Raw genomic sequence first — 21,687 nt, 5'->3', positions numbered from 1 at the left:
GTACAGCAGGCGCGACTTGAAAGGGGCTGGTGGCAGCCGTGAGACTCCCGCAGACCTGGTGCCTTTGCTCGCATTGGTTCTTCATTGCAAGCAGCAGCATCCCAGAGCCTCGTGTGCTGAAATTACAGGGGAAAATGTTTCGTTCCAATCCCTGCTCTGGAGATCAAACGTGGGGAGACAGTTGGAAGCTCTGGCAGCTCTAAAAATAGCCCTTCCCGAGGCTGCAGAAAATTCCCCGTCAGCCAAAGCCTTCTCCCAGCATCTGCTTTATGAGCACTAAGCTCACAGCGCTGCCGCATGGCCCCAGTTCCTCTGTAGCTGCCCTCACAGGCCAGGCACTAAGCTTGCAGCCCAGGCCTCTCCTGGTCCCAATAACACAGCTGCGTTTTAGACTGGATCAGAGGCAAGAACACAAGGAGGAAGCCCATGTATTACGCTTCAGACAATTAAACAGGGGGGAAACACCCTCCATGCACCACACCCAGGCAGAAGCAAAACAGACACGTGCACGGGCCAGGCAACACAGGGCAACGTGACGCACAGCTGAGCCGCAAGCAACAGTAACAGGCTCCACAAGAGCACGCGAGACCACAAACTCCGAGGCTGTCCGGCAAGGCCAGGAAGACGGACGCTGGTGATGGGAGGAGCCTGGATTCGGCACCCTCAGGGCGCAAACGTGGCTGGGCAGTGCCACACCCTGTGAACTTGCATTGGGCTGATACAGGAGGTGCTCAAACCCCACCCCCCAGAGAACCAGCTCGCTTTTACTCTGTAGCCGCCGGAGAGCGCTTGCTAGGTGGAGACAGTCTGGCGCGGCCATGCCATCGGGCACGTGTGGGAGGCTGGGCACTGCCACGGTGCAGGCATGAAGCTTGGCATTTGCTGCCCGGCTCGCAGCATTCACCAAGTGCCCAGCTCCCGCACACGTTTTGCCCAGCCGTGGGCCCTTGTCTAACCCCTCCGCCACTGGGACACCAGGGCAAACGTGAATCAGGCCACAAATCAGGTGGGAGTACGGGACATAAGGCTGGCCCTGGCGGGGGGAATTCACACTGGGACAGAGGCTGCGCCTCGCACCCACCAGGCCTCCGGGGCGCAGCCACTGTTTTGCATAGAGGTGCCCCCGACACGTCTGCTCGGTGCGGACGGTGCCTGTAGCATGGTGCACAACGCCGCTGGGCTCCAAGGGGGTGCTCGTTCCCATGGCATGTGGCTTGGGGAGGCTGGGGCATCACCCCCACCCTTTGCCATCGCTGGGGATGGGGGGACGAAAGGAGCCTGTGGCTGGAAGAAGGAAAACGGGCACAGCCCGCTGCCCTGTGCCAAGGGGAGGGTTCCACTTGCTCGGCCCCAAAGGCAGGGCCTTTCCTGAAACGCTCCCAGGGCTGGAGCCGCTGGCTAGTAGGGTTGCCAGATGGTTTAACCAAAAATACCAAACACTGCCCCTTCCCCCCCCCCACCCCACCAAAAAAAACCCAAAATACCAGTAAAAAAATTCTGTTGAGGAAAAAAAAAAGGGGGAGACTGAAGTTGTTAAGAAAAAAAAAGCACTCCAACAGCAGTTATTAAGCAAAAAAAAAAAAAAAAAAAAATCAGCATGGCCCCTTTAAGAGACTTTTTTTTGCTGGTGGCCATTTTGTTTTTCTGCCAGCCACAAGACAAGCCCCTGCAGAACCAGGCAAGCAGGGGAGGCCTTGCGGGGGCCTCGGAGGCCGGGGCTGAGCCCGGTTGCTGAGTGTGTCGTAGGGTTGCTAGATGTCTGGTATTTTCGCCTCCTGGCAGGGAAAAAAAATAGAAAGACCCCGAGATGTTAGGTGTCCAGTGTTTACTGAATCTTTTTACTGCACAGGAGGTGAAAATACCGGACGTCTGGCAGCCCTACTGGCTAGCCAGGCTCAGCGGAGAATTTAGCCCACGAGGCCCAATTCTGAGGCGGATGGCAGAATTACCAGGCTTCTGGGCAAGGCGGGGGAGGGGCTGGCTCCGCAGCCCCAGAGTGGGTGGAGCCTTGGGCAGAAGGGGCGGGGCTGTGGCTGGCCTCCCTGTGCCACCCAGGGCTCCGGCGGAGATTTAAAGAGGCTGGGGCCCCGGCAGCAGCAGCCACAGCCGGGAGCCCCAGGCCCTTTTGCATCACCAGGTCCTGGGGGATCTGCTCCCTTCCACCCCCGGCAGAAAGGCCTGCCCAAGTCACAAGGCTCATTTCAGCCACCCTGGCTGTAACGCCCTTTGCCCGGGAACAAAGCGGCTTGCACCCGGGCCTCGCCAGGGCCTACAGCCAGGCAGCGCTGCATGACCACCGGCTGCAGCAGCCAGACACAAGCCCCCATGTGGCTCGGCTGGCTGCGTATTCTCAGCCAGATGGGCGCTGTGCCTCGCAGGCCAGATGTGCTGGGCGAGAGCAGCGCCATGGGGAACGTGGGTCTCCCGCCTGTTTGCTAAATTCAACTGATCTCAGACAGAGGAAGCAGATGAAAAAGAAGACAAAGGATGCGGGAGTTTGGTTCTGTTTGTGTTGGTTTCCCCCTCCCCTCTCCTCCCCCCCCCAGCATTGCAATCGACACCGAGGCGGGATGAAAACATGCGTAGATGGGACATTCATTTCTCCTGGGGCCGCTCAAGCTGCTTCCCCGCACCACACCCGTTAAGCTCCGGCCGGCTACGTACCACAGCAGGGCCTCAGTAGAAGTGACTGTTAACCACGATGTGCCAACTTAGAGGCTTGTTCTGCAAACAGGCCCATTGAAAACCGGCCGGCCCATTCTTGCACAGCTGACTAAGGCGGCTGCAGCACCCCTCATGGTCGCTGCAGGTATTGCAGGGCGGCTGCAGGGCTACTGGGCTCAGAACGCAGGGACAGGATGCTACGAGCCCCCTCTGGATGTGAACGTCTTTAGGGAACCCGCTGCCCTGAAACCTGCACTGACCACTAACCAGGGCCTGGGGCCGCTCAGAGACTAAGCGCCCAACCTTGCGGCTCAGGCTCTTATCCTAGGTTCCGGTTGAACCTACTGCGGATACAGGAAGCTGGGGTTTAGCTCCACATCACCTCCCCTCACCGCCCCCTTCTTTAAAGGGCTGCACTGACCTAGCTCCAAAGTTGCCATGCAAGTGCTCGGCCTTCGAAGAACTAGTGAAAAGAGCAAAGCAGCTGCTTGGAGAGAGGAGTCTCCAGGCCCTACGCTCGGGGTCTGAAACTCCTGGCCCACGGCCCATCCCTGGCTGGAACAATAGCACGATCCAGCCTGGAAGGGGGAGGGAAGATCGGGTTATTACCTTTCCCCAAGCCTTACCCCTTCTCACCATTGCCCTGCCATCTCCCCATGTATGTGGGAGGGGCGATTGCTGCTCCATGCCAGCCTCCCCCACCCCCCCCGGGTGATCCACAAAGCTGCATCCTCTGGGACAGAGTGCCATGGGGGAAGAGGGCGGGGCAATGGCTGGTAGGGGCGGGGCTTGGGAACAGGAACGGACAGCCCCTGGCTGTCCCAGGCTGGATTTTGCAATTGCTCCAGCAGGGATGGCCAGACGACCAGGAATTTGAGATCCCTGCTCTATGCCCACTTCTGCCACTGATTCCCTGTGCCTCCATTTCCCCTTCTGTACCACGGGGGAGACTCTTCACTTCCTCCCAGGGATGTGATGCTAGCACAACATCTACATAACAAGCAGTGAGCCTGATTCCCCCCCCTTGTACTGGTGTCCATCAGCTGTACCCCACTCCACCCACTGAGTTTGACTGTCATCTCTCCCGCTGGGAGCAACCCCATGGAAGCCACTGGCTGTCATGCTGGTGTGACTATGGAATGACAGCAATGAAGTCAATGGAGTGACACCAGCATAAAACTGGTGTGAGGTGGACTGGGATCAGCCCTCAGACAATACCACAATCCCATTCCTTGGTGGGGGATTTCTTTGTAGCTTCCTAGGGGCCCTTTGCTGCCGGCAGGTTTCCCTGCAGAGTAACGGGAAGAGCAACCCAATGGAGTGTTTCCAACACGCTCATCGACTGCAAAACATAAATAAGTAAAAGCCAATGCAAAGGGCCGGTGCAGCTTGGAAAGGCGCCGGCGTGAGCCCCCAGCCAGCCCTGCGGCGGCATGAATCAGCCGAACAAAGGAACCCTCGTGGAGCAAAACAATGGGGAAGGAGTTCTAGCCCTCCCCTGGGCATCCTCCCCGTGGTCGGAGAGCAGATCCGCAGGGGAACAGACTCCAAAGAGGTACATTGAAAGGGCGGGCGAACTTCAAACAGCAGGGAATGGGGATTTGGGAAGTATAATGCAAATCTTTCCCTTTTTGTTTTTACATATATACAGAAGTCCGACAAGAAAACAATGGACACAGTGCAACGTCTTGGCGGCTTTGCAGCCAGAACTGGCTTAGTTGTGCATTCGCGGTGTGCCTCAGACTCACACCGCCTAGATAAATAAAAAGCTGTCCTCCACGGGCCTCCGACGCCCCCCTGGAAGCCCAGTTCTAAAGCCTCATGGCAGTCTCTGGAGGGGGAGGCGTTTCTCAGAGGTGCCGGGGGCTCGGGTGCCCGTTATGGTACAGCTTCTGTTTGATGTGCACCATGTTCCCGGTGGACTCCTCATACTGCCTGTGGTTACGCTTCCGGAACTCCTTCAAGTTACAAAACTTCGGAATCCAAGACCAAGAGTTGTCTGGAAGGGGAAAGGAAAGAGCAACAGGCGGTTAGTGGCGGGGCGGGTCAGGACGCCTCCCGGGATCAGCTCGCGACAGCCGCAGCTAGAGAGCTCTCGTTCAGGTGGGACCAGCTGGTGCTTTTAGTTGGGGAGATTCCGGGGCCAGGCCCCGGCATACTGGCCGAGATGGCAGCGGGGCGTGAGGCATCCTGAGACACTGTGTATTTAGTGGTGAGACAAGCCAGCCCCGGCATTCTAGTCCTGACTCAGCACCTGGCCCGTTGTGTGGCCTGGGAGCTAGGTGCTTCCCCGTCTCCATGTGCCTCAGTTTCCCCATCTGAAATCTGAGGCTAGTAGTAGTGGCATGCATTGCAAGAGGGAGCAAATCCCCGCTGTGTAGTATAGGTTGGACCTCCCTGGTCTGGCACCTTTGGGATCTGACCAGTTCTGGATGAGCAATTTTGCTGGATGAAGGGAGTTCATATCTGCCCCCAGCCCCTCCAGCCCTGGACTGGCCACTGGCCTCCCAGCCAGCTCCCCCACTGCCGCCAGCCCCACTGCCCTGCTGGCTACCTCCAAGCCAGGTGGCCCAGCTCCAGCCCCGCTGGGGCACATAGGCTCACAGTCCCACCATGCAGCTCCGCTACTGTGCACTGGGTTCCCGGTCCTGTCAGGCAACCCCGCTGGGTCACACCTGGCAACTCAGCTGCAGGGAACCCAGCCCCCAGCCCTCCACTGGGTCTCTCTGGTCCTGAACATCTGTGGTCCCTCTGGAATTGTCTCCTTCTGGGCCCTGGAAGTTGCCGGACCAGAGAGTCCTGGTTTACAGAAGGTGGGATATGATAGAGGTCTATAAAAATCATGACTAGTGTGGAGAAAGTGAATAAAGAAGAGTTATCTACTCCTTCCCATAACACAAGAACTAGGAGTCACCCAATGGCATTAATAGGTAGCAGGTTTAAAACAAACAAAAGGAAGTATTTCTTCATGCAGTGCAGTCAACCTGTGGAACTCCCTGCCAGAGGATGTTGTGAAGGCCAAGACTATAACAGCATTCAAAAAAGAGCTAGATAAATCCATGGAGGATAGGTCCATCGATGGCTATTAGCCGGGTGGGCGGAGAAGGTGTCCCAAGGCTCTGTTTGTCAGAAGCTGGGAATGGGCAACAGGGGATGGATCACTTGAGGATTCCCTGTTCTGTTCATTCCCTCTGGGGCATCTGGCATTGGCCACTGTCAGCAGACAGGATCCTGGGACCTTTGGTCTGACCCAGTCTCGCCATTCTTATGTTCCTTAAACCATGGTTTCAGGCAGCTTGCAAACTCAGGAAAACACCCCACAAGTTAGGGCTTAGTTCTTTCACAATTGTAAAGCTAGAATGTTTTAAGCGAGTATTGAAAGCCAGAAGCAAACATCATTCCCTTTGTACAGGCGTGTATATTCTAGGGTAATGGCTCTCTAACTGCAACCAGGCAGATTTGAACCTGTGATCTTTAGAACTTAATGTAGAAGCTACTACAGCTTGAGCTATAAAGCCAGGTGGCGTCTTCTTATCTCTTGCTGTAAATGGTCCCAGTGCCACTCCATGGGACAGCAAACCACACTCGCTGCACGGGTTACAGTTCTCAACCGGAGGTACCCGTACCACTGGGAGGAGCAGAGATCTTCCTTGCAGGCACATCAGCTCCTCTAGATATTGGCCTAGTTTTACAATGGGCTACATAAAAGCACAAGTACAAACTGAAATGTCATACAGACAATGCCTTGTTATTACTGCTCTATATACCCTACCCTCAAATGTAAGTACAATACTTATTTATAATTATATGGCAACAAATGAGCAAAGGAGCAATTTTTCTGTACTAGTGTGGCTGTGACACTTTTATATTGCGATGTCTGATTTTTGGTAAGTTTGTGAGTGAAACTTGGGGAGAGGGCCTACGCAGGACAAATCAGACTCCTGAAAATAGTTTGCAAAGGTTGAGAAGCACCACTCTAGGGAACAGGACTGGTCTTTACCAAACACAGCTCCAGCCCCTATCAACAGTCTGCTGTGCTTGCCCCCTAAAAAGGACGATTATTACCGTCTTGGAAACAAGCTGAGAGACTGCCAGACAGGCCTTTTCCTTCTAAAAACGCTCCCCAGCTACAGGCGAAGGGCCCACCAAATACTAGGACAATAAAAGCCAAACATAAAGCTCTGCATTTCAAAGGCGTTAACTCCATTTTCTTTTGATTCTGACCGGACCTTTATCACAAGGTTCGGAGGATGTTAAGGGGTGTGTTTGCCACGGTACCATGCAGGCTGGGGACTCTGGATAGAAACACTGAACTTCGGTTAAAAGTGTAGCTGCGGGATACACCTGTCAGTCTTAGGGTTTGTCTGCACGACGTGGCTTTTAGCAACACAGGTGGTATGCCGATCTTGCGGAAAAAGGGGTTTTTGCGCAAAAAGAGAACATCCACATTGCTTGTTTTTGTGCAAAAACCCCAGTGCAAAAACGGATTGGCAGAAAATATGCACATGAGATCGCGACTCTTGCAAATTAGTCCCTCATTAGCATATTTTTGGCCAGAAAACTCGTAGTGTAGACGTAGCCAGACAGCGCTCACACATGTTGACTATCAGCGACAGGACTGTGGCGACAGAACCTGCTGGCTAAAAGCTGCGTAGTGGAGCCGCACCCTTAGCTCGTAAGAGGCTCCTGAGGGGACTGATTCATTGGCAAAAGTCTGTGAAGCCAAAAAGTATTGCACCCAGCCACTGGGCACTGGGAACACCTCAGCGCGTCCTTGCAGCTACAAGCCCAGTGCTAATTTCATTTCCGGCCCTGCTCCGCTACTGCTGCTTTATTTCACTTTCATTTCAGCTTGATGGGACTCACCCGGCGTGTCGGTGACAGAACCCCCGACCGACCGGCCACAGCCCATCGTTCTCAGCAATGAGGCTGCTTAATTATGCCAAATGGAGTCAGTCCTCATGCTGGGTTCCCAATAAAGGGGCCAGCTGTGAACCACAGTCTGTGCTTCTCCGAAGCCCCAGCTTCATCTGCAACCTCCCAGGAGAGCAAGGCAAGCGCAGGAGGCAAAGCCAACAGGCAGGAGCCTGCCCCTCACGGCACTCCATCCTACCGAGCACCCAGTAGGACAATGCAGCTAGGGACTAAAACCGCTGCTCACCCGACATATGCAGCCTCCGGCATGTCGAGTTTCAGGATACTTGGGTCATTTGCTGAAGGCCCCAGCAGCTGGAGTTGGGTGACAAGCTCCGCCGCTTTCTTTTGGTCTGAAAGACAGGGCCGGCCTTACCATGAGGTGAACTGAGGCAGCCGCCTCAGGTGCCAGACTGGGGGGGTTGCCACTAGGACCCAGAGTGTCGAAAATTGTGTCTGCAGAGACAATACATATGCACCAGCAGCAGTTCCATGAGAGGAGTAGACCAGGAAGAAGGCAGAATCGAGAGCTTTCAATGTTTTGGCCCAAGCGAGAGGACAAGGGGACGTCATTTGAGCTCCCTGCCTCAGGTGCCAAAATGTTGAGAGCCGGACCTGCTGAAAGGGGAAATGTTTCGCCACAGGTTCGCTTAGAAACAGGACCCCTAAAGGCTCTGAAACCAGAAGGCGAAGGAACCGGCCCACGCGCTTGTTTTAGGCCCATGATTGTGGGTACCTGGCTGGCGATTTTCCTGCTGAATTCTCGGGGTCAGTGGGGCCGTTCTAAGATAGGGCAAACTGAGGCAAACCTGGCATTGCCCAGCGCAGGGCACGACGTGCTCCGGGGACAGCCCTGCCAGGTACCCAGCGAGGGGGCTGCCCCTGCAGGGCCCCGTTCAGCATTGTCCCTTTGCCCCCCTGCACTAGCAGAAAGGAGTGCAGGGTGCCAGTTCACTTTTTCCCTTGCTGTGCCGGCAGGCTCTCTGGGGACGGGGATTCCAGGGTGGGCCAAAGGAGACGGAGCTAATGGGGTCTGGGCAGGCCAGAGGGAGTTGGCGGGACTGTGTGGAACCCATACGCAGCACCCTATGGAAGCAGGGTTGCAGCTGTCCCCCCAGGGTTCCCACCAACCCCTGGCGCTGCTGAATGGGGGAGGTGCGAGCCGCCTCCTGCACAGTGATGGATCCGGCCCAGGGAATCCATCCCAGGTTTTAGTCTAAGCCCTTCGGGGGCTTTGCACAGCCAATCAGGCTGCGCCAGTGTAAACTCCCCGGGGAGATTCTGCCCCCTGCTGGAAGCCAGTGGGGCTAGTGGCAGCTTTGCTCGACTCCACTAGGGCTCTGCAAGATGTCAGGGACAGCCGCCCGTACAGGAGGCTCCCTGCCAAGACGCTCCTAGGGGGACACCCCAGACTAAAGGGGGGGTGTTCTTGGAGATGAGCCGTGTGCAGTTTGTTCGGGGGGGGGCATCCACTTGCCCCTGAGCACTTCCCAGAGTAGCTGATGTCCCTCGGCTTGTGCTCAGCAGAGCAGCCAGGCCCCTGTGTGCCTACAGCCATCCCAACACACACCACCCCAACAGGTGCATTCCCATGGAAAGGCACCTGCACCCTGTATGCCTGGCCATACACACCCCTGCTCCCAAACGCACACCGCCACGCAACGCTCACTCCCAGCCACACAAACACTTGTGTGTGCGTGCAGGTGGGAATGCCTAGCCACCTGCACACCGAAGCACAGGTGCACACGCCCAGCTGCACAGACACCCGAGAACACACCTGTGCACGAAACCGAACCAACCCCTGCACGCGCAGAGCCGAGCATGGGAGTGTGCACAAATGCTGGCACACGGGGAGAATGGCAACACTCACACACCTCTACAGGCCACCTTTGTATTCAAGACCTGCCCTCCCTACCAGCATCACAGCCGCACTTTTGCACACTCGGCCGAGGGACACATTGCAGCTTCCCCCCAGGGCTGGTCCTACCATGAGGCAAACTGAGGCAGCCGCCACAGCTGCCAGACTGTGTGTCGGGGGAGGGCACCACTAGGACCCAGAGTGTAGAAAATTGTGTCTGCTGCTGGTGCGTATGTAGGTAGCAGAGCAGGGCCACGAGAGGAGTAGACCAGGAAGAAGGCAGAATTGAGACCTTTCAAAGTGTTGGCCCAAGCGAGGGGGAATGGAGGCGTCATTTGAGCTCCCCTCCTCAGGTGTCAAAATGTTGTGGGCCGGCCCTGCTTCCCCCTCTGCAGCTCTTCCCCAGGGTTGCCCAAAGTGCTGGAGGCCATTGGATAGCTCCCAAGGCATCCCCACTCCACATCACCGCCTCTCGCTGCAGGCTGGGAAGGGATTTCTTCTTCCCAGGCACCTGGTGGGTCCTATTTTCTCTAGAACATTGGCATGCGTGGTCTGGGAGGCCTAGAGGAGTAGACAGTGCAATTTAGTGTCCTTACGAATCACTGGCTACTGAACCCCTCTAAAGCACAGAGGGCATGTTACACAGGCCAGCGAAAGGAAGGAAGGAAAGAGAAGCTAGCTACATCCAAGAGACAGGCGGGCCCCTTTCTCCTTTCCGTCACTAACAATTGTCGGTGCACCGGGGGATTAGTTAAAGCTTCCACCCTCACCAAGTCCGCTCTCAAGGACTGTGATGTTCCAGCCTTCTCTCTCACACTCCTCCCCTCCAAGTGCTAATCTAGCCCAGCCCTGCTGAGCTCATACAATCTGACGAGCGGGTGGCCTCAGGTGGTATGGCTGGAGGGAGTAGGGATGTAAAAGTTTAGTCGATGAACCAATTAACTGATAAGCAAAAGCGTATACATCAATGCTGTAGATTACATGCACCCTTACACACACACCCTTGTAAACTTTTTAGCAAGCTGGCCAGCAGCCTGGCTCAGTCCTGGCTTGCGCCGGGTTCGGGCCCTACCCCTGCTGCGGCTCTGCATTTAAAGTGGATTAGGAGCCGGTCGAGCAGGCAGCCCAGCTCAGTTCTGGCTCGCACCGGGTTCGGGCGCTCAGACCCATCCTAGACGGGGGCTGCTGCCACCCCATGCTGCTGCCTCTTTATCAGCACAGGGCGGCAGGCAGCCCATCCGTGAGGGGAGCTGGTTTTTAAACTGGCTCCCCTTGTGGACCAGCTCCCGCTTGGCACCCTGCACTGCTGCCTCTAATACAGCAGGGGGCTCCCCAGGAGTGGGGCTGGAGCGCACTGGCTGCCGGCCCCACCCCCGGGGACTATAGAACAGTCGACTAACCAATAAGAATTCATGAGATTACTCGACTTTTCAATTAACTGATAGTTAACCTCCCTCGGAGGGAGGGCAGCCCCCATCGTTAGCCTCCATCGTTAACACTCTGGCAGGACTCCTCTGCAAATGAGCCTTCCCCTTTGGCATAGATCACACAAGAGTCTCACGAGCCATCCCAATTCGGAAACTGCTGCATCAGGTTGCTGGGGGGCTGGACGCGCTAATGAGAAATGAATCCCTTTTTGATGGACGTTTTTAGAAAGAGGCAGTCAGTTTCCCTAATTAGAATTTTTGATGGGTTTGCTCATAGAGCTTTCTTTAAAAAACAAAAAAGCAAATTGTAATTTACCAGACATTCTCCACTGGCATTTCGAGTGTGTCATTGACAGAGACACTGATTAGGCGAGAGGACTGCAAGTCGTCCCGCGTTATTTGAATCCATTTTCACCATTTCTTTTTCCGATCACAACCCTAGGGAAAGCCTGTGCGAGAAAACTAAGGGGCGCGAGAGAGAAAGGGAGTCTAGAGCCTTCCCTCTCCGCATCTGGGGCTGGCTGCTGAACTAAATGGGCCACAGGTTTGATGCAGCATGTTTCCGCCTTTGTTCCGATTGCTCCTGCTCTCAGCTAAACATGGCGTCCACCCACCCCTCCCTTCCCAACTGAGGCCACTGCCAAAGGGAGATTCCCCAAAATGCCCAGCGCAAAGGACCACACCGGCAACAACAGAGATCAAACATGGGAAGCCTCAAGACTTCTTTCTCTGAGACGAGAGGAGGAGCGGGGCAGAGAATTTCATACATCACGGGTGATGGGTGAAGCCCCGCTGGGGAAGGCAAGCCCAAACCTCATCCCTTCTTTCCAAAGCCACACACTTGCCCCTGAGACCACGCTCCACTTACCCCCCCTCCCTCCGAGCCCAGCCCGATCCTTCCTGGCCATCCAGCAGGCCAGGGCTGTTTTGCTGCGGCCCCAGCCTTCCCGGGTGGCCAGGCAGTTTTGGGAAGGCAATGCCTTCCCTTGACTACATTACCCGCCGCCCATGCAGATCCATTTAACTTCCTCTTGCCCACACAATGATGCCTCGCTGTAAGTGCACACATATAAATATTTACACAAGCTTCATGCGAACTTCAGCTTTCCATCAAAATTCCCAGAGTGCCACAAATTCAGCCAGCCAAGGTGGACATGGTCATCTATTTTATTGGCCCAACTTCTAGGTGAGTGACAAAGGAAGAGCTCCAGGTAAGCACAAAAGCTAGTCTCTCTCACCCACAGAAGTTGGGCCAATAAAAGTTACAACCTCCCCCACTTTGAATCTCTAACATTCTATAATCTACCCGGCTACAGCAACTCTGCACACAACAAATTTACATGTGCCAACAACAGGCCTTTCCGTGTACATCTCAGTACATCCAGCAAACACCCCTTAGTTCCTGGTGATCACATGCCAGTAGCAATCACTTTCCAGCAAATCCTCCTCATGGAAGCACATATTCTCATGCCAACATTTACGGTATATTTCATTTTTATGCACACAGAGCGAGAATTCAATCAAACACGCCTATGATAAATTAGCCAAAACCTCAAACCCTCTGGAAAGAATCTGACCCCCTCCCCAAAGCCTGGACAAGAACCAAGCAAACATCCTTTGATGAGACAAAGGACTCTGGGGCTCACTTACCGTACCGTCGACTGGTTCTCCAGGCTCGCACTGCATAATGGAGAACTCCATCCATCCACACCAGAAACCAGCTTATACAAAAGCCCAGCAAAAGTCCCAGCATCAGATCAATCTCCTGCTTGGTCACATTGTCGGTCACAAAGTAATTCTCCGAGGAATCCACCACCGATTGATCCCCGTCGTATGGGATGACGTAATGTACATGATGCCTGTTGCAGGGGGGACAGAAAAGGGAGAAGCATCAGCAGAGGATAGGAGAAAACATGCTCCATTCATCAGCCCCTGGTGCAGGGGGCAAGGTAAGAGCGTCAGCTGCTCTCGTAAAGTACGATTGAGAAACTTTTTCTTTAATAACGTCCAGCTCCCATTGTCAGGTGACCCCCCCCCCCCATCAGTTAACCCAAGTTCCCCCACCAGCTGATTCATGCTTAGTTCCCAGCCCATCTGTACAGGCTGCTTCTTCCAGGGGGCACCATTTCTTTCTCCAAGCGGGCGTCCACGGGTGACGCTCTTGGCCTCTGATGGGACCATGCAACCACCATTACAGGTGCACACCAAACCTTGTACGAAGTGGGCCAAGCGAGGGGTCTATTGAACGCTGACGATTTGCTGCTTCTAGCTCATATGAAAGGGGCATTTTTGTATTCGACGTTACGGGTCTTGGCTCTGGACTTGTACTTCGCACGTTTGCTCTGGGGAGGGGAGCCACAGGCTTCGCCCCCGCCTGTGAAAGGGTTGCGAGTCACGTGACTCGTACTTGACTGACAATGGACTTTAACAGGGGCCAAGCCCCATCTGAGGAACTTTGCTGTGAATGTTCAAGACCCGCATTAAGCCTAAAGGGGACTGAGTCCTGCATGGTCAGGTGACTGGCTCATGTGAGAAACTCCATTTTGGGAGATATTTTCACACAAGGAGGACAGTGGAATTCCCCCCAGAGGCAAGGGTAGAAAGAAGGCCCTGGGGCTTTCTCCAGCTTTGCCTTGAGTCTGGCCGTCAATCACAATGCGAGCTTTATGACAGCTCCTCCCTTCAGGAGCATTTCTGCTATGAGCTGAGCCTGAAAGAACGGATGACCCATCCTAAGAAAGGACGTATTTCAGAGACTACTCCACCTCTGCCGCAAGCCTGCACCGAGGCCTTTGCATCGGGGTATGGAACGTGACTGCGTTCACAGTTTCACTCTCAGCCTTTTCTTTCTTTCACAAGATTCTAAAGGATTGACGCAGAGAGCTCTTTGGGGTAAGAGCTGAGGTATAAATTGTCCTGGGGCTGCGGCTGGTCCGTTGAGACGGGAAGAACGGGTCTGGATTTGGTGGGATTTGTTTTCAAAACCCCTCGCCTGCGTAAGGAGCGGTGCTGGTCATGGCACAAGAGAAGCTGGAGTGACTAAAGGGATTGGTTGCGTGACGTCTTGCTGGCCAGAGTGGCAAACCCTTTTTGGTCATTGGTTTGGAGGACCCGCATACTTGGGCTGTACATAGCCCTGTCGCTGAGTGGTGCCCCCAGACACCCGCTCTAGTCCACCATGTGAACAGAGGGCCATGAATGTGTTACGACTCTCAGCTGTTTGCCCTATGTCACTGCCCAGTGGGCGTTCAGTACAACAGGGCTGTAAAACGACACCAGAGAAGACAGGCCAGCCCCACACTGAAAATGGAGCAGACACAGATACACCCAGCGCTAATCCGAATCGAGAAAGCCCCCAAGCACAGACTTGGCCAGCCCGGAGCACCCTGCCCCAGCCCTGTCCAGCTACAGCTTGGAAATGCTATTCAGTCTCCCAGCCCGACCGGGCTGTGCAATGGGGGAGGGAGCCTGCTGGGACTGGGGCAGCACCAGAGGCCAGGAACAGCTGTGGCGTGAAAACAAAGGGGGTTCAGTGGGGCAGGATGCTGCAGCTGAGACCGTCCCCAGGCGCCAGCTGTTTCCTGGTGCCCTCCCCTTGCTCACATGCTTGGCGCCAGGGTCCTGTGGAGGCACCGAGACCAGTCAGCTAAACCGGTCAGGTGCCCAGCAATGGAGCCTCCCTCCAGCCGGTACTGTCCCAGCCCCAGGGTAGGTGGCAGGCTGGCAGAACTGCATTGTCTGGTGGGCCTGGAGTCCCGCTCGTAAAGGAGGCAAAGGCCAGGCGTGGGGCGTGGAATGAGAGGGAACAGCTAGTGTAGCACCCAGGCGCCCCCAGCCCGCCGGGACACTCACACCACACACTGCCCAGTGCATTACACCTCAGCCCCCAGCCCGCCGGGACACTCACACCACACACTGCCCAGTGCATTACACCTCAGCCCCCAGCCCGCCGGGACACTCACACCACACACTGCCCAGTGCATTACACCTCAGCCCCCAGCCTGCCGGGACACACACACCACACACTGCCCAGTGCATTACACCTCAGCCCCCAGCCCGCCGGGACACTCACACCACACACTGCCCAGTGCATTACACCTCAGCCCCCAGCCCGCTCAAGACACCTTGTGCCAAGAGCCCATCGGTGCAGAAACTGCCCACAGGGAGGCTCCTGCTGGGACATGGAGCAGGCCTGAGACCCAGCACACTCATCTCACCCCATGCCAAACCCCATGCCAAGCGCGCAGCTGAGCCAAAGGCTCCTCATCATGGCCAAGGGGACTGGCAGAGACTCCAGCCAAGAGCAGAGCCAGCAGGGACGCTTCTGTAGCAGAGCCAGCGAGTCAGGAAAAACAGTGCCACTCCCTGGGGCAAGGGCCAGAAGTTATCGCAGGCCCCAGGGCCCCAGATGGACCTCAGCTCCACATCCTCCCCTTCCCCCAAGCCCACGCAACAGGGCCTTCCAGAATTGTGCCTTCCAAGCTCCGCCTGCCCATACCCCCTCTGCAGTGGTAACGAGGGGCTTTCCCCATTCCTGACCTGGAGCAGCAGAGGCAGGAAGCGCAGGATGTTTTGCTTGGTGTGTGCGGTGGGATCCCCGTATACTACAGCCTGGCACCACGAGAGGGGCTGGAACGCGAACTTGCTGAAAGACTAAGGAGCCTAGAGGCTCAGGAGAGTTATGTCCAGGAAACTGGGCAGGGCAAGGAAGAGGGGACTGGTGGGAAGACGCAGCCGGCAGGCAGGAACGGGCTGTGGCAAAACAAGAGAGATGGGGACGGGGGGCCCGGGGAGCTTGAAGTTCCGTCATGATGTTGTTCAATTGCCCCGGGGAAGAGAGCTGCTCTGGCATGGGCTGTCGTTGCCCCGCCAAGCCGATCAGTGGCTGGGAAGAGTGCAGGGCCGGCCCACAACATTTTGGCACCTGAGGCGGGGAGCTCAAATGACGCCCCCACATCCCCTCACTTGGGCCAAAGCTTTGAAAGGTCTCAATTCTGCCTTCTTCCTGGTCTACTCCTCTCGTGGCCCTGCTCTGCTATCTACATACGCACCAGCAGCAGACACAATTTTCTACACTCTGGGTCCTAGTGGTGTCCCCCCACCCCCAGTCTGACACCTGAGGCGGCTGCCTCAGTATGCCTCATGGTAAGGCCAGCCCTGGAAGAGTGCTTGATTAACCCCGGCGTCGCAGCTGTCTGCAGCACGCCACTGCAGAAACCTGGTCACTGCAGCGCAGCCGCCCAGCCTGGCCTCCGAGCGCAGGACAGCGGCACAGACACCCTCTCCCGCTCCGCTCCTCGCCCGCCGCCAGCATCGGGCCTGCTGCCCTCCCTCGGGGCCCATCACCCCGACCTCGAGCCAACATTCGGTCACCGGAGGCCTTTGAATATGCATGAGTCTCAGGCTGCTGCATAATCACGCCTGAGAAACGTCCAAATATTTACACAAACAAACCGCGGCGCAGAGGAGCCGTCTGAAAACAGCCGTCAGCTCCGCCATCCCTGAATGGGCCCACCTGCGGCTCAGGCGCCAACCTGCCAGCAGCCCTCAGCGAACCGCACCCAGGCACTAAAGAGCAGGGTGACCAGAGGCCTGTCGGCAGCTACTGAACCCTTCTCATCCCGCCACGCCCCCGGCCTCCCTGGAGGGCTGAGAGGCAATGGCCCAGCCGGTGGCTCCCCTGCTGCTGAGCAAAGCTGCTACCCCCTTCCAGGGACTCCTGGTGCCAAGAAGGGGGCCAGGACGCAGCTGGGGGAAGGGCTCTCTCAAGGTGACTGTGCCCTCCGGGCAGCAGGCCCAGCTTACAAGTCATTTCATTCCTTTGCTTCTCCCTGTGTCCCTGCCTACCTCCCTCGCTGGGCAGAAGGACCCCCTCCCCCCAAGGCTGTCGGCCCTGGGGTGCCACACTCGCTTAGGGCAAAGCTAAGACTCGTGGCTCTTTGGCCCAGGGATCTCTACCTGTTGCAGGGGCTGGATTTGCTCATGGGGCACAGACCCGCCCAACGTACACAGCTCAGCTCTACCTCTGGGTCGCTGTGCTTATTTCCTCGCCTTGGCACCGCTGGGCATGCCGAAGGGACCAGATGGCGTCTCCGTGGGCACTGGTGTCTTCGGACTTCAGCCAGAAGCAGGAGGGCCCCATAGTCGCAGAGCCCCACTAACATGCAGCTACTTCTGGGGCAGAGCCTGCCTTCCTCTGCATGTGCGACAGAACGGACACAGCTGTGCCAAAGCGGGGATGGAGTTTGCTCTGTGCCCTTTGTTATGTTGCCTCTGATTCCTACTTGTCCTGTTACTGTTCTAACCCTGTGTGTGTGTGCACGCCTCGGTTTCCCTGGGCACTGCACCCATGCTCGGATGGGGATGGGAATTTGGGGCGTGACTCTCACTGAAGGGAGGCTGCTCTGGGCTGCCCCAGCCCAGCACGTTCACAAGGGCCCAGGCTCTCTTGTAACCTGAGCCCGGGGGGGAACCAGATGACCCCTTTTGCCCGGGAAGCTGGGCAAAGGAGGAGGCAGAGCTCCGCCTGCAGGGGGCAGCACTGAGCACCTTCCTGTCCGCTCTGCGTCGGCCACGAATGAGATTGGTTCTGAAAGCCCAACCTCAGAGGAGCCGTCACTGTCCCTGTTCACAGGGACCCCTCCGACCACAGCTTGCAATGGCACAAGCAGTTCTATTCCCTGTGGGATAATTCTCTGCAAAGATTATAAGTGCCTTACAGGTTACCCCCTTCCGGCCCCCTGCAATGACTCCATGTACCACTGAAATGCAGCCACCTCTGGGCTGGAATGCAGCAATTGCTTAACAGCAGCCAGCAACTTGAAGGTTTACCCGGCATTGCTCAAGTCCTTAACTCGATTCAGTTTTGATTTTTGGGTAATAAAATGAAAACGTCCAGGCGTCATTGAAATCATTGCTCTGGGGTGGGACTGGGGAGGGGGGTTCACTAGGCAGGCTGCCTCAGGGAGAGAGGACAACCCAGACCTCTCTCCCTGCACCGGCTTGGGGCCTGGTGAGAAGTGCCTCTCCATGGTCGCTGCAGTTCCAGCAGGCACAGCCGGGGGAGGGGTGCATGTCCAGGTTCGTCTGCCCCCCTGCGCTCCCCAGCCAGAGTGTGGAATGGAGCAAACTGGGCACTTTGCTTTCCTCTTGCTCCCTGATGAAGGGGAACAGCCAGCAATGGTCCTGTATGAATCAGGGAACGGGGTGGGGGAGGGAGCTTCAGCCCCCCCACATGGGGCGCCGGGCTGGGGCAGTAGCAAATGTGGGGAGGTGTCCCCAGCCAGCCCCTTTCACCTGCCTGGTGATTCCGTCTCTTCTTGTAGGGTTTTCGGAGAAGCAATCCCATTCCAGACACATCCCATTGTCCTGGCCCAACCAAACCCTGCCCTTGCTTTAAGTTAGGAGAAGAAGAAGCTGTATGCCGAATTTGGCGGTCCTAGCTCTTACTGATAGGTAAGAACAGACAGACAGATGGACAGAAAAACTCCATCGAATATACAGTAGACTAGAAGCTTTACCCAACGTTGCTTGGGGCCAGGGCTGGCCTGGGGCTGCCCAAAGACTTCTCCCTGGGGCCAGCCCAGAGCGTGGGGAGCTTTCAGGCTGCCCATCAGCTGCTCTCTCGGAAGCAGCCCGAGGTAGTGGGGGTGCATGGCAGCCAACAGCTGCTCCCCAGGGCAGGGCAGGGTGATAGAGACCATGCTGCCCGCCAGAGGCTGCTCCCTGGGCTGGGGCACTTGCTGCCCCCCTGTGGTCATCTGTGAGTATAACTGTCCCTGCTCTCACACCCCTCCCTTTCGTGGGCTGTGAAACAATCCCATTCCAGGCACATCCCATTGTCCTGCCTCAACCGTCCCCTGCCCTTGCTTTAAGTTATGATAAGAGGAAGCTGCCTACCTAATTTGGTGGGCCTAGCCCTTTCTGTTTAGGAGGAGTTCTCAAACAGACATCCAGAGAGACAGAGGGCTGGACACACAGACAGACAGATACACAGACTCTAAACTAGCCAGTAGATCGCTCCTAGGTGTCCTAGTCAGAATCAGGAAAACTTTGTGCTAAGCGATGCTCCAATGAAAAGTTTAGAAGCGGCTTGAAAGGGACAAAATTGCACCATGGAGGTGAAAATCTTCCCAGGGTTAACGTCTGATGTGCCAGAAATGCTAGGGGGCCAGGGAGGTCCTGGCCTTCTCATGGGACAGACAGGCCATCCAGCAACGGCGCCCCCCGTAACGCCATGCTGCAGGGCAATGCAGGCCACCTTGAATCCCAGCGCTTGGCATCTGAATTGTGATCACTCACAGCCAGGCAGGTTTTTTAACCCTGGCGGTTTAGCAGAGGCAGTGTGCCGCGGTGATAACATTGATTACTGCTGCGCAGCGGCCGTGGGGCGCTCCAGCCTGCATCCTTGCCAGGCGGGTTCTAAAGATACCTTCGCGTCCCCTTTGTCCAGCACAAAGGGCGAGGGCTCGTTGCTAGTTCACAGGCTGCAAACTGGAAACAACCTTGGGGGAAGGGAGAACCTGCTGAAGTTTCCCTTCCAGCCTCAGTGGTCAGAGACTTTGGCGGCCTCCTTTGGGAGACATGGAGACGCGAGCACTGAGAGCTATTAATAGAACCCAGGTCCAGGGAGGGGCCCTGCTGCACAAACAGGGAGCTCCATAATGGAATGTGTCCAAGGCGGCTGAAGCGGGGGTGGGGACGGAGACCGTCCCCTGCAGAGCTGAGTCTGGCCTAGGGCCCACAGGCTGGTCCCATGGGGGTGGGTGCCTGGGAAGTGGGGTCAGTCACCTCTGGACGCGCAGCGGGCGGCGGGCACAGCGGCTTCTCCCACCCCTGTGCCGGGCTGATCGGGGCCCCGCCCCAAATAGAAACAGAACCATGGGGCAGCACTGGGGTGTTGTGCTACTGGGGGCTCGCTGGGAGGAAGGAATGTCCCGGCCATGCCCTGACATGCCCAGCGTGATGGGCCTTCTGAGGGCTGAGGGCAGGCAGGCTGAGCTTGCCGGGGAGGGGCCCTGCTCTGGGAGCACTTTACCATGGCTTTGGAGGTGTGAACTGGCCACGGAGTGACCTTGCATCCCATTGGCCATTGAGTGCTGCAGGGAGAGGTGCCCTGTGTTCCCAGGCTGTACAGCGGGAAGTGCCCTGTGTTCCCAGGCTGTACAGGGGGAGGTGCCCTTTGTTCCCAGGCCATACAGGTGAAGGTGCCCTGTGTTCCCAGGCCGTACAGCGGGAGGTGTCCTGTGTTCCCAGGCCGTACAGGGGGAGGTGTCCTGTGTTCCTAGGCCGTACAAGGGGAGGTGCCCTGTGTTCCCAGGCCGTACAGCGGGAGGTGTCCTGTGTTCCCAGGCCGTACAGGGGGAGGTGTCCTGTGTTCCTAGGCCGTACAAGGGGAGGTGCCCTGTGTTCCCAGGCCGTACAGGTGGAGGTGCCCTTTGTTCCCAGGCCGTACAGGCGGGGGTGCCCTGTGTTCCCAGGCCGTACAGGTGGAGGTGCCCTGTGTTCCCAGGCCGTACAGGGGGAGGTGCCCTGTGTTCCCAGGCCGTACAGCAGGAGGTGCCTTGTGTTCCCAGGCCGTACAGGGGGAGGTGTCCTGTGTTCCTAGGCCGTACAGGTGGAGGTGCCCTGTGTTCCCAGGCCGTACAGGGGAAGGTGTCCTGTGTTCCCAGGCCGTACAGGGGGAGGTGCCCTGTGTTCCCAGGCCGTACAGCAGGAGGTGCCCTGTGTTCCCAGGTCATACAGGTGGGGGTGCCCTGTGTTCCTAGGCTGTACAGCGGGAGGTGCCCTGTGTTCCCAGGCCGTACAGGCGGAGGTGCCCTGTGTTCCTAGGCTGTACAGCAGGAGGTGCCCTGTGTCCTAGGCCGTACAGGGGGAGGTGCTCTGTGTTCCCAGGCCGTACAGGGGGAGGTGTCCTGTGTTCCTAGGCCGTACAGCGGGAGGTGCCCTGTGTTCCCAGGCCATACAGCAGGAGGTGCCCTGTGTTCCCAGGCCGTACAGCGGGAGGTGCCCTGGGTTCGCAGTCCGTACAGGCGGGGGTGCCCTGTAGGGTAGGGCAGAGACACCTTGCCCAGGCCATGGTGGGGACTGGTGCTGACTGCAGTCAAAAAACAGTGCTAAAGGTCCAGCGATGCAGAGACCACGTGCTAAGCTGATGAGGGGCACACAGCTGCCCCTGGGAGCACCCAGCATAGCTCAGCCTTTCGGAGCGCTAAGATATGGTTCAGTTGGCAAATGCCTGGCTCCCACCTGCTGATGCTGCAAATCGTGATCATCCCTCCAAGCCCCTTGGGGGCAGATTCACGCTCCCTCCAGGCCCCTTCCGGGAGAGGGGGAACGCATAAGTATTTGGAGCCAGGCAGCCCGGTATCTCAGGGAAGGGGGCAGCAGCCTCCAGGGCCTAGCAAAGAGGTTTGGGAGCCAGGACTCCTGGGTTTGTTCACCGACTTGCGGCGTGGCCTAATTTTCCAACAGCAGCTCCTGCAATCACCCAGTTCTGAGACACCGCTGGTGGCTGGCCAGCTTCCCGTGTGGGCTGCCGCGTGGCGTCACAGACCAGACTCGCCGGGGGGTTGAAATGGGCAGGAGGCAGCTGGCCCGTGTGAACGGACGGTGCCTTGGGGCAGCTGAGCATCGCTCGGCGAGGGGTGGCTGGGGAAGGGGGCTCGATCCTAGAGGCATCGCAGGTCAACTGCCCCAGAACCTGCCCAGTAAGCTGAGCCCTGTTAGCTTAACCTGGGACTCTGGCTACTAAAAGGCAACGGTTTGGGGCTTTGAGGCAAGCGCTTCGCCTTCCCCGCATCCCATACAGCTCTGGGCACGGGC

The 21,687-nt window shown here is 57.0% G+C and overlaps 1 protein-coding gene across 2 annotated transcripts in view; it reads right to left on the bottom strand.

Annotated features, from left to right (window-relative positions):
- Positions 1-2,041: 2,041 nt before the first annotated feature.
- The window catches only part of TMEM240 (transmembrane protein 240), a 38,140-nt gene continuing 18,494 nt past the window's right edge, over positions 2,042-21,687 (bottom strand). For both annotated transcript variants that reach the window (XM_014574371.4, XM_014574372.3), the window contains exons 3-4: positions 12,514-12,722; positions 2,042-4,663 (exon numbers count right to left, since the gene is read on the bottom strand). In XM_014574371.4, the coding sequence (XP_014429857.1) occupies positions 4,515-4,663; positions 12,514-12,722 (358 nt within the window). In that variant the 3' untranslated portion in view covers positions 2,042-4,514. The remainder of the gene's footprint in view (positions 4,664-12,513; positions 12,723-21,687) is intronic.

The sequence above is a fragment of the Pelodiscus sinensis genome, chromosome 24 (assembly GCF_052426305.1).
Source record: "Pelodiscus sinensis isolate ZL-2025 chromosome 24, ASM5242630v1, whole genome shotgun sequence".
Classification (NCBI taxonomy): Eukaryota; Metazoa; Chordata; order Testudines; family Trionychidae; genus Pelodiscus; species Pelodiscus sinensis.
The sequence above is the reverse complement of the archived record's forward strand: the minus strand, read 5'-3'. Positions and strand labels throughout refer to the sequence as shown.